General features: G+C 37.1%; 1 protein-coding gene across 1 annotated transcript in view; it reads right to left on the bottom strand.

The window, feature by feature from the left end:
• Positions 1 to 2,571: 2,571 nt before the first annotated feature.
• Positions 2,572 to 13,362, bottom strand: part of atp6v0d1 (ATPase H+ transporting V0 subunit d1) — a 41,241-nt gene continuing 30,450 nt past the window's right edge. The window contains exons 2-8 of the mRNA XM_048546879.2: positions 13,171 to 13,342; positions 11,442 to 11,620; positions 9,137 to 9,216; positions 7,857 to 7,934; positions 5,751 to 5,927; positions 5,213 to 5,290; positions 2,572 to 3,898 (exon numbers count right to left, since the gene is read on the bottom strand). Coding sequence (XP_048402836.1) covers positions 3,737 to 3,898; positions 5,213 to 5,290; positions 5,751 to 5,927; positions 7,857 to 7,934; positions 9,137 to 9,216; positions 11,442 to 11,620; positions 13,171 to 13,342 — 926 coding nt within the window. The 3' untranslated portion in view covers positions 2,572 to 3,736. The remainder of the gene's footprint in view (positions 3,899 to 5,212; positions 5,291 to 5,750; positions 5,928 to 7,856; positions 7,935 to 9,136; positions 9,217 to 11,441; positions 11,621 to 13,170; positions 13,343 to 13,362) is intronic.

The following is a 13,362-nucleotide window of genomic DNA, read 5'->3' on the forward strand; positions in this document are numbered from 1 at the left end:
TTAAGAATTATGTACATGAACCCTTGAAACACCACGGCATGCAGGGCTACAGGCCAAGTGCTGGAACATGGGATTAGAATAAAGTGACTGGCACAGACACAATGGACCAAAGGACCTTTTCCCATGCCGTAAAAACTGAGTCTCTATGATCCTCAAGTTTATACATGCAAAAAAGGAGTAGCAAAATGAAATATTTCTCTTTTACAATGTTGAGACATGAGAAAACAGTGGAGGATAAGAAAATGACAAACTTCCCAGATGCTAGAGAAGTACTAATAAGAACTGAAGGTAGAAAATGCAGCACTGCAATTCAAGAACAGAGAAAATGGGGAACTACAGGCTGGCTAGTTCGATATCAGTTGCCTAGAAAATGCTGGAATTCCTTATGATGTCTTAATAATGCTTAGAAAATCAGAACATTACACAAGTTAGTGTTTAACAAAATTGTGTTTTTGAGGTTGCAGAGCAGCTAAAGGAAAACTAATAGATGCCTTTTGAAAATGCATATTTACAAAAATGATAAAAGGTGCCAGACTTTGTTGGTATAGAAAAAGAATTGGTTAAAGGACAGAGAAACAAGTAATTCATGGCAGTTGTTACCTCTGGGCCTTTATTATCTATTTGGTTAAAAAGGAGAGCAATGCTTCTTGGTTTGGAGACAATAGAAAGCCAAATTGGGCAAAGAAAGCGGTGAAGGAGAGACACAGAATTTGCTAAGGGATAGATAGGTTGAGCAAAAAGTTAGAAAAACAGGTTATAATAAGAAATTGAGAAAACAAGGTGTAGAGCTGGATAAACACAGCAGGCCAAACAGCAGAGGAGCAGGAAGGCTGGCATTCGGTCTAGGCCCAAAACGTCAGCGTTCCTGCTCCTTTGATGCTGCTTGGCCTGCTGTGTTCATCCGGCTCGACATCTTGTTATCTCAGATTCTCCAGCAACTGCAGTTCCTACTACGTCTACAACAAGAAATTACAGTCTTCTTTACCGACATGATAAAGGCGGGGTGGAAATAGGTTTATCACAGAGCTTCACTAGATTGGTAGCTTGTATGAGAATTTTCCAATGACAACATTGAATAGAAATTTGGTAAAGACAGTGATTGTCATTGCAGCTGCAATATCTATACTGTGCGCTTGTGACTTGTTGTGGGGTGCCTGCATCGAAAATAGGGGCAATAAAATGTTCTGCAAAGATTTTAAATGAATTCAAATCCTGGGATTGTGACTTGGTCACAGTCCAAGTTTAACTATTTGTCCACCCTGCTCCTCACCTTTCAGTGCCTCCCTCCCAACTCACTGTGCTGCCTCACAGTTCACCGGCCCAGAGTGCAAGAAAACAAGGCAGCAAGTGGGAGAAAGGTCATGAGAAGATCAACAAGTAGTGTATCAAATTCCAAGGCAGGGGCACTGAGTGAAGCTGCAGGCATCACCAGCTGAGCCAAGAGCCTGGACCTGAGGACAGCAAGGGCACCTTCAGTATCAATAGAATCACACATTCACATAGGGGCTGAGATGGCATCAAATACCAGGTCTAGGCATAAGGAGGACATCACCGGTGCCAACTTCTGCTAGTGTGGTGGCACAAGGTACTCAGTTTATAAAAGGAGAACTGATTTAGCCAGAATGCAAGTTTTTTTTTAAAAGATGATTTGATACAGTAGATGCCAAAGATCATTTCCCAGGCTATAAAAGCCAAAACTAGAGGCACAGAATCAGCACCATCTGAATAGCCATTTTACACTGAGAAGAAATCTCTTCATTCAGGGGTTGGCAATCTTTGGCTTTCTTTATTTTAGAAGATGCTGGATACTCGAAATGGAGACTGATAAATGTTTGAACTCCAAAAAAATTGAGTAATATGGTGATCAACTGCAAGAATGAAGTTGAGATGGAGAAATAACCCTAATGGCTAATAAAATGGCAGAGCAGGCCAAGAGGGCTGTATGGCTTACTCCTGTTGGTTATTAAACTTGCTCCAATTTCAGATTATACAGGGACCTTTGTCAGCACAGTAAACAACAGCAGTTATTATTAATCAATGACTGAACTCCTAAGACTTTTTAAATACAGACTGCACAAGTTTAAAATGTTCATATCAATGACAATTTCTCTTCAGGAAGTGAAACTGGCAGGGTAAGCGGGGGTGGTCGAAAAAATGGGATCAAGGAACAGAAAAAATGTCAAATGATTTTTGTTAAATGTCCAAAAATTAGAATCTGAAGGAATGAAATGCTTAACGTGAAGGTAAATGTTATCACTGTGTCCTTTTCAGTTATATTAAAAATCCACTAAAATGAAGAACAAAAAATGTTTGTTTTCCAAAATTAGCAAAACAATCTTACAAAGAAGCAATGGCACACTTGAAAGAACGTGTGTAGAGCTTCTTGTGATGTGACTTATGGAAGGTGGTGATGAATCAGAGTAGAATCTTAGCTCCTAAAACGAAGATATGTTCCCTCGGTTTTACAGTATTGATTTAATACCAGCTCATTGACAAATTCCAAGATTGCAAACACATAACTGAAGCATTTGAATTGTTGCTAAATAAAATGATAATCCAGGACATCTATAATAGTTCATAAAGGTAGATTTATTGACATATCCTCAAAAGAAGTCTATTTAGGATGAACAGAAATATATAGTGGAAAATAAGGTTACTAAATTAAACATCTTGAACTGTACAATGGATAATTTTAAAGACATTACCAACTTTGCATTATTAAACATCTGATTCTAAATTGGTTTCACATTTTAAAATAGTTAATTTTAACTGGATACATCTGCGAAGCAGCCATCATTTTATTAAAGTACTTGATCACAAATACAATATACAGCAGTCAACAAGTTACAGAATTCTTTTCAAATTTCAGATCAGAATTAATCAGCATTACATCCTAATTATTACACAAAACTCAAACTTTCTACGCACTGCAAATGAATTACCATTTTACTCCTAGGTCCATATTCAAGAATCTATTTCAAAACTTGCACTTGATGCTTCAACATAACAAGCAAGCAAAACTGCTTGTGAACATGTGCCAGCCAGCTAATTCTTCCCTGAATGTAAACAAGTTTATAGTGAGAGTGCTGGAATAATACTAAACTTACCTCATGCAGAAGTGACTCTTTTAGGGACAACCGAGATGGAATAATTACATCATACACTATGCTTCAACATAAATAACTTTCAGCTTCTCCATACTGTTTACAGCATTTTGTGAAAACACATGAAAAACTACCACTGATCATGAAAAAAATTAATGAAGGCATTCAAATATTTGAAGAAAATACAATGCTGACCTTCTGCTCACCTTGATTTTGCATTGCAATTACAACATGGAACGATGACCCTATTAGAGATGCTAAAGCACTGACATTTGCAATATTGTCAAAAATATAATGCTGTAAAGCTAATTTTCCACAATTTTAGGATAATTATACTTTTTGAAAATGAATTTAACGAAAGGTAACAGCGATGCTCATGAATATTGTACATCAACTTGCCAATGCTTCAGATTACAAATTAAGATCAGCATTTAGTTTTTGTTAAGCTTTATTTCAAGGAGAAACAGATTAGAAGTTAAAATGTCAGCAAAGCCTTAAAAAAAAATCAGAAAACATGGAATACATCCAGGAAATTTAATGTACACTTTACAAATGAAAATATTCCAAATGGAAACGGTAGAGATGAAATGCAATTATTATTTCATTTATTAGAGCAGTAGGGCAAATTGAATTCAGAAAATTGGAATATAGTTATCAATCTTGGCTCGGTGCCTTTGTGCAATACACTCTGCAATCCATACAATGTTCCTGCATTCTTGTTCTTTAAGCTTCACATACGCATAGAAGACCCCAAAGTGGAACTGGTTAAGGAATGCCAACTTGTTCAGTTTAACCTGCAAAACAATCCAAAATTAATGCCAGCTATATAGAATTAACAACTTTTGTAGATACCAAAGACAGTGAAATAAAAAATTTTAATGTAACCCAATGTGGAATTGAGGATCAGAATTTAAAACTGTTTCCTGAGCCACTCATGAACGACTGTCGAGATCCTCAACATTTTCCAACAGACCCACACAGTATACGTGTTTAAAAATAGTTCATATTTGACTGAACTAATGCACTGGAGTAATTTCAAAACTTCTCTGTACTTGCAGAAGTGTTTACAAGTAAAATCAATTTCATACGTTCTACAATTCTGTAGTGGTGTTTGTCTAACTGATCTCTGTTGCACAGAAACTATGTACCTGGGGACAACCATAATCTGAGGTGGCTGGATTTGTAAAAATCCATTGAGAAAGTCATTTAAGTGGTTGTTCTTCATAAATCTACCAAAAACTTACATTGGAGTTTCACAGGATTTCTATACTACTTGAAACACAAAACATTCTCCCAATGCCAAAGAAGACATTTAATACACTTAGAATTATTGAACAATCAGGAGAATAACTGCACCACTTTTTAAATTCCAGATCCTGAACAGCTGATGAATAAAGTGTGGAAAGTTCTTTGCCAAACTCCATCCATGGTGTTGACTAGATCTGGCTGCAAATAGACAGAGATTCTGCAGGAGTCAATCTTATAATTAATCTTACTTCCACATTTACTGATGATTTAACATCTACAGGACAAGGCGATTTGACCAAATATTTAATTGCATTTTGATGCAATACAATCAACAAATGTTAGAACATGCAAGTGCATAAACACAGCCTGCCTTACAATCAGTGCAATGTTTTAAGCTTAAAGGTTTTCATCAAATGTCATTGTCAAGCCTTCACAGTTAAATAGAGAACTGTATGATGAGAACAGGATGCCTCGAAGATGGTGTGCCTAGGACAGGAAGAACCAAATCACCTCACCTCATTACTGGTGCCTCCATCGTAAGGAATCTAGCAGTAACTTGGGTAATGACAGCGTAATGATAGAACTGGCTTTATCAAGCAGTCGTCATCTAGTTTATTAAGGTATTAATCTATAATTCATCTAACAAGGCTCAGCAATACTTCATTCAACATGTATTACAAAGAGACTGAGCAGAAAGATGCATGAATGCTTTAATTCTTTAAATACAACAGTGCAGTAAAATACATTAGGTATCTCAGGACTATTGGTGCTCTTCTGCCACATCTCTTAGCTGGCAAGGAATATAATGCAATATCTCAAACAACACAACTATTTAACGCAGTGTGACAAAAATAAAGTACCTCGTGTTCAAAAAATCTATCCTCTAGGGTTTTATCTCCAGGATTGCTGCCAGCTCCTTCAAACAATAGTTTGTATTCCTGAGGGATAAAAACAATAAGAACAAAGGAATCCGGCACTCAACTTAATTGTCACGAAAAATACACAGTTAAAAATATTACTAAAATGGGAGCTCAAAGTGTGCATCTAAAGTGCATCGAATAAAGAAAATGCAAGAATTTCTTGAACATGTATTCGATTCTACATCTAAACCAGTATTTGATCTAGAAGTCAGAGATAACATTGTTCACTTAAGTTGAAGTAAATTAGCTACTTTTAAATATTAAATTACTTGGTTTGAAACGAAAACAGATTGTACTCTTGGTAAAAGAAAACCAACATATGAATAAAAGAATATCAGAGTGTGAAAATGATTATTGCAGAACGTAACAGAGAAAAGCAAGCTATTTCAAGGGCAGACACCAAGTATGTTTAACCGTCTATATTTTAGTATGGACAAATTATTTCAGAATTCTTAATACAGAAACCAGCAATACTTACTGGATAGTAGTCCGCTACAGTCTTCACCTGTTCATAATCATCTGCTCTTGCTAACTGAGCAAGACCTTCTGGATACAGTTTTCCACAATGAGGGAATAGTTTTGCTCGATCTTCTTTAGACAGTTCTGTCCCAAAAGAGTTTATGGTGATGATGAAAGCTCGCCTGTCTGCTTCAAACTAAATATACAGGAAAATGAAACTGTTTTAGTTTCACATGATAGGTTACAGTTTCTTCTAAATACAATGCCGCACAGCATATGTTGTCCATATGAACTTGTTAATACACTTCGGTTTGTGTTGCATAACCATGGAAATTAATTTAGATTTCCCAATTGCAAAGCTAAGCATGTGGTTTTACAGCCTTTTAGAACAGAATAGAAAATGTTTTAAACATCACATTCAATAAAAAATGTGCTATTTATTCATTTGTGGGATGTTAGCGTTGCAGTTGGGCCACCATTCATTGACATTTAATTGGATGAGCAATTACATTGCTGACAGCCTGGAGTCACATGTAAGCCAGACATGTTAAGCAAGGTAGATTTTCCTCTCAACCAGACTCTTTTTTAAAATGGCAATCAACAGTGGTCACATGGCTATCTTTAGACTGTAATTTTTCAAAATTTTGTTGAATTCAAGCTTCATTTACCAATGTAGCATTTGAATGCATAATTTAAGAACATGAGCTCTGTTTCTGGATTATTATCCAGTGACATTCCCAACAGGCCACTGCCACCCAAGTATTTTACGGATCTTGAACGATATTTTGATCCAAAGACTTTTTTTCTTTTGAACTGCACAAAATCAAGAATAAGCAATACCATCAGGGCTGATGTGGTTGCAAAACATGGCAGGGAAAGGTAGTTACTTTAACTCTGAATCCACAGCCCAAGGTAGCATTGCATTTCTTGCTCTTTAGTGAATTAATGCACCAAGCTGATGCTGTTTCACTGTTGCTTGAAATCTGATCTCATTCCACTCAACCTCAACAAACATAAAACTGAGTTTGGCTATATCTGACTATCCACAGAGATCCAGCACAAGATTAGCTTCTAGTTGCAGCTTACAGATAGTGTAACATTATTACACTAGGATAAATTTATTGTATGCAGTGATTAAACAAGATAAAATGATTTCAGATATTGAAATTGGGTTGGATTAAATACTCATTTCACTAACAAATTTTAAAAAGTAACAAAATGAAGTATATGTTCCAATTCTTTGCAAGGAGCGAGTGACCAGAATTTGAAATAGCAAGTTGGTCAAGGTTTAGGAGAGAGAATAGATGTTAGATTTAATTGTATAGAAATTACTTTTTTTAAAAAAACCTAAATTTATGGCCAGCTGTAAAGGCTTGTCTATATACATGTCAGATTATGCAGTTCGAAGCCAATAAAATCACAACTAGGTAAACTAATGTAAACAGTTTGTCTTGTAATCTGGCTGAAGCTCTTACACTGAGGTATTTCTGCCAGCTCCACATCAATTTAGAATTTATAGCAGAAGTCATAAGTTTTAATGATTATTCTGAACAAAAAGCCAAACAAAGTTTCATTAAGTTTAAAAATCCCAAACCTCAACCATACAAATGAGGAACTACAACTGACAACACATTTTGATCAGAACTTTGGAAACATGAGAAAACGTACAGGGAATGAACTGGCTGTGATAAAACAGTGATACAAGAAAAAAAATAACAATAGCAGGCTTTCAATTAGAGTTAGAATCCCCACAGTGAGGAAGCAGGCCATTCAGCCCATCAAGTCCACACCAATCCTCCAAACAGCATCCCACCCAGAACCCCCCCCCCCCCCCCCCACCCTATCCCTGTAACCCCGCATTAACCATGACTAATCCATCTGGCCTGCACATCTTTGGACAATGGGAAGAAACCGAAGCACCCAGAGGAAGCCCATGCAGACACAGGAGAACATGCAAACTCCACAGAGTTTCCTGAGGGTGGAATCAAACCCAGGTCCCTAGTGCTGTGAAGCAGCAGTGCTAACCAGTGTGCCACTGTGTTTAATCTTCGAACATAACATACCAAGTTAAACTAACATTAATAAAATGCTTCAGAATGTTGAGTATTGCTGTTTAATAACACACCTCCAAAATAGGACACATTGCATCAGCAGTTGTACCTCCCAATGTCTTGCAAAACTTGTAAAATGATTCGAGATAGGCCTTAGGGTTTGGCAGTGGAGGAAGAAAAACACTCAAGTCAATTACATAGTAACAAGTTTCCAAAAGTCATGTTTTAAAACCCTACCCATTTCCACTTTCATATCTCAACTCTGTCGTGGCTGAATGACAACAAATGTGATGACATTCAGCTAAAATGTTTCTCTAACGTCCAAGTTAGCCTACTAGAACCTTTCTCTCCTTGCTCAAAGATAATCATTCATACAGAAGCACCGCTTTATGCTCAGAGCACCCTTTGTCACATTGCTTATACGTTCATATTTAATGTGTTCCGGTGAACCTTGGCAGATTTAAATTTTACCTGATTCTATTACGGTAGATGACTTAGCACGAACTGATAAAATTATGCACCTGACTAATCAGGCAAAACATCCATAAGGCAATACATACCAGTATTCCTAGCTTCAAAATGTTGAAAACAGCATCCATATGCTTTCCTCTCATGTAGCAGAAACAGTATACATTCTAAACATCACCAAAAAATGAAGATCTTGCATTGAAGTGGACTGGCATGGTCATATGCATAGGGAAAGAATAGAGGGATACAGATCGAATAAGGTCAGAAGGTTTTTTTTAAAAGTTTAGTCAGGGCATGATGATTGGCACAGGCTTGGAGGGCTAGAGGACCTATTCCTGCACTGTACTTCTCTTTTGTTCTTTTGAAACGAACTTTACCAGCCTTATTATTTTAGTTTCCAAGTGTATTTTGCTAAACTACACAAAATCTAATAATTACTACTAAAATAGCTCTCTCAGAACACACAAGATTTGCTGTTTACAGGATTCAGAATCCATCATACCCTCAAAGAATCATACAGTACAGAAGAGGCCATTCAGGCCATTGAGTCTGCACCAAAACACAATCTACACTAGTCACACTTCCCAACACTTAGGCCATGAGCCTTAACTGTTAGACTTTTCAAGTACTCATTCAAGTACTTTGAAAGAGAGGTTGACAGGTTTCATGCCTCAACTACGTGACCCCAGTCGTGTTAATTGTGCTTCACAACGATGGAAATTGTAGAATACAGAGGGCATTTACAGCAAATCTTTGTTACACCTACTTATGCATCCTGGGCGCTAATACTGGCTGTCCAAGATGAGTGCTCTATTTCTTAGAACTGACATCTTTTACTTTGTTGAGAATAGAAGCTAATTTAAAATTCAAGTTACCATGCAGTTACCTTGTACAGTGTATTACGAATAATTTCAATGTTCATTTCATCAAGGTCCTGTTCAGATATACAGTCCTGGAAAAATGCAGCTGAAAAGAAAAAAATCTCATTGCAGTTTACTATTTACAGAATTCAAAGTATGAAAATTTCACCCTCTAAGCATTTAATGAAATCCAGAGGAATGATTTATGGGCTAGGATTATCATATTTCAAAAAGCACAGAATCAATTTTACCGTGTATCCAGGTCCCCAGAATTTTTGCAGCAGGCAACGGTATTTTAAAACTTAGGACTCTGTTCAGTCTGTGTCATGCCTGTACAGAACACTAATTGCAGCATTAGATCTGTAGATGTCTAGATACAGTCGATTGTACGGGTCTCCCAACAAGATATTCAATGGGAGAATCACAGATCTTATAACCTTTAAATTATGTTCAGATAGATTTTTCATTGTTGGAGTGGCCAAAGGTTTGCAAACTAGGCTTATTTTTCAGGTAGGCTAAATTGTAATGGATATGACATGACCCCTTCCAACAATTAAGTGTTCACACAAAAAGCCTTTCATACCTGCTAAACTTGCAGTTATTTGCACTTTTAGCATCAATATCCAATAAAATCAAATAGCACTCTAACAGAAAAATTTGAGACCTTTCATGTTATACAAACTTGAGTGTTGCTTCTGCCTCACTACTGTAGATTGGAGAATCCCAAATGTTTCGGACTGTTTTCTGAATGTTTCATATTTAATATATGCAAGAAACTGGAAGATCAAGCGTGACAAGGTCTAGGGGACAGTGTGCTAACATGTTCTATTACATATTATACTGTGTACAAGTACAATCCTTAACTGCCATTTTCTCACACTAATTTTTAATTCACTTATGCGACATGGGCATCGCTGACTAAGCATTTATAGCCCATTCCTAGCTGCCCTTGAGGTGGTGGTAATAGGGAGCTGCCTTCTTGCATTTGTTGTAGGTAAACCAATAATACCACTAGTTCCAGATTCTGACCCAACAACATTGAAAAAAGGCGATATATTTTCAAATTGGGATGGTAAATGATTGGAGCTTTTGCCGCTTTGATAGCACTACTTTGGTCAACTTACATCAAATTGGTCAGACTGGATTTGTCCTGCCTTTGTGGATAGGAATTTTCCACATTGTTGGGCAAATGCTGGTGTTGTAGCTGGAACAGCTTGGCTAAGGGTGCAAGTTCTGCAACACAAGTCATCAGCACTATTGGCAGAGGGGTGCCAATGCCCATAGATTTTGGGGTTTCCAATGTCTCCAGTTGTTTCTTGCTATCACTTGGAGGAATCAAGTTGGCTGAATGCCAGCACTTGTGACGCCGAGCACCTCTGGAGGAGGCAGAGATTTAATCATCCATTTGGCACTGCTAGCTAGAGGTTGTTGCTAATGTTTTAGTGCCAAACACAGCAACAGGGAGGCCAAGCAGCATCTTAGCAGCACAAGGGCCTGCTGTGTTCATCCAGCTCCACACTTTGTTATCTCGGATTCTCCAGCATCTGCAATTCCCTTTATCTCTGACAGCAACAGGAAGCTTTTTGAATTTCGACAGTAATGTTATTGATTTTAAAAGAATATATAACTTTTGAACACTTAAATGATAATTCCAATTTTATTTCTGAGTTCCAAGTATTATATGTACACTAGCTTTAACAGATTGCAATTTACATAAGTTTGTTTATGCTGTGCTCTAGATCTTTAATTTTCTGGAGGCAATGTACTGACATGTTCCAAAAGTGAATGGTTTCAATTCAAACCTAGTGCTTTGCTACAACTCCAACATGCACTCTTCACCTTTAAACCTACCTTTACATTTACTTTTTAACAGCTTAATTGTTCTTTCTGGTCAGCATCATTAACACCCTAGATATGCAGAACAGGTTACTTTTCTAATTTATACACAACTATGTCATAATTGAAGGACCAGGTGCAGTGAGGAGTGCTATTTAACTCAAGCAGCAGCATAAATTTCCACAGTACTCACTGAAAAACTCGGCAATCCAGCATGAAGAAAATAAACTCACCTTTCCTTTCAATGAATTCATACAAAATAAAACAGTATTGCAGTATCTTAACCAAGCTCTTTTTTTGTACCTTTGAGTGACTGCAGCTTGGCTGGCTTTCACAAGCATAGCTTTTTCTTATCAGTAATCACCCGACTATACTGTAAAACCATCAGCTCTCTTCAGTAAAATGCTTTCACCCATGTTCTTGGGTCAATTATACAGCAATCAAATACTGAACTTCTCTCATTAGGAATTTTTTGTCTTTATAATCATACCTTACCTAAAGGTGTATCAACCAAGATGGCATTGTAAAGTTCTGCTGGCGTCTGGGCAATATTGACTGCTTCCATCTGCTCAAAGCTGCCTAAGGGATGGCACTTTGGAACTAGCTCAGAAATAGATCGCTGGTGTAATGTTCCAGTAATCAGGAGAATGACATTGTCTATCATGTAGCTGTACCTGTATCAATAAAATTGTACATTAACATTAATTATACATTATAAAAGGTAGCTGGTACTCAGTCTGAAACTCCAGTTATTTTTAAAAGAATGCCAGACAGCTGTAAAATTAGAACGCAGTGATCAAGATAATTTGTCTTCAAAACAGAAAAAATACTCAAGGATTTCAAGAAAGGGAGAGGATTTTACACAGCAGGACCCCAAACACAAGTGAGCTAAAGTGAACAACGCAGGTAGTCAAGATGAAATAGGTTTTAAGTTTTTGAAAATGAAGGCGATGTAATAAGGCAGATTTATTTTTAAAGAAATTATGAATGCTGAATATTATGGTTAAGGATTGGTTCCATTATTATTGGCATAAACAGAATGGAAAATGATCAAGTAGGAAGGAAAGTTAGCTGGGGCAATGTTGCAAGTTTCACAGGTGTTATTAAAAAAAAGGGTGAAAGTGAGTATGAAGTACATCTGCAGCATTCAGATGTGAAGCTGAAAGCCAATGAGATCATTTAAGCTTACTTGGAAGCTTAAGCAAGGCGAGCCTGATTTACTTTGCTACTGTCCTCAATGTGATACTTAAAAATACCCCAATATTTTATAACCTTGCAAACATCTTAAAGTCATCCAGTGAAGAAACCTTACTTTCATTCATGAAATTTTTTTAAAAATCAGCCTGTCCAGATTTATTATACACCTGTGGATCAGGTGGGACTTGAATCCAGTCCTCCTGTCTCAGAGGTAGGAATGCTGCTACTGCAGACAAGAGCCCTTCCACAACATTTACACTGGACAACATTAAGTTTGTGTAGTGGCTAAGGTAGCTGTCATTTTAGAAAAGCAACTGCTCTAGTTGAGTAATTCACGTTTGGGATGGCGCTCTAAAGTGCTTTATGTACTTTTTAAAACAATGTACATCCTGAAATGAGTGCAATAATTTACATGCCACAAGCATTTACATCAGGATCAAATAATAGTTGTATTCAATAGTCATGAAACAGAACTTTTGCCAACTGTCTACCCTAAAGCTTTTTGCTTTCCACGTCCAAAATGTCATCTTGCTCATGGTGCAAAGAATAATATTTGGTGACTGACATTTCAATTTGCTATTCTTGTTTAAATTAGAATATAGTCAGCAGAAACAGAAGCAGAAGTATGGATGGTCAAGCACCAAATTTTGCTTTTGATTTGGATGGTACAATTCTGGGAGTACTTTATGCTCATTAAGTATTTTAGGATTGCACCACAAAGTCTCGGACCTAGAACATTACAAGCACTTTTGCATTTACATAGCGCCTGATAACATCACGATGCTTCAAAGCACTGCATGTCGAATTAACCAATTTTGAAATATTCATCACCTGCAAACATGAACCAACTGTTCTCAAACAGCAATCAGTTGATTATGCGGCTAGTCAATTTTTGGTTGTATTGGTCAAGGAAGGATTGACAGCCCATGCAACTAGAAAAATATGATACAAACACTATCCCTAAAGTTTAGGAAGATTTGCTATCCTGTATTATATTTTGACCCTTTCATAAGACTTTTTTACTCACGTGATGAAATCAAGAAAGCTGCCCAGGGGCTCATATGCATGGTTCCTCATATGCCTAAATTCAACCACCATCTTCTCCTTCAATTTGTCATCAATCACTGACACAGTGAGTGGGGAGGCCTCATTTGCCAGGAAATTGCCATAGTCTGTGCTCTGGAGATGAAGCTTCAGATCTGCAAGATGTGACAAGATG

The sequence above is a fragment of the Stegostoma tigrinum genome, chromosome 16 (assembly GCF_030684315.1).
Source record: "Stegostoma tigrinum isolate sSteTig4 chromosome 16, sSteTig4.hap1, whole genome shotgun sequence".
NCBI classification, from domain to species: domain Eukaryota; kingdom Metazoa; phylum Chordata; class Chondrichthyes; order Orectolobiformes; family Stegostomatidae; genus Stegostoma; species Stegostoma tigrinum.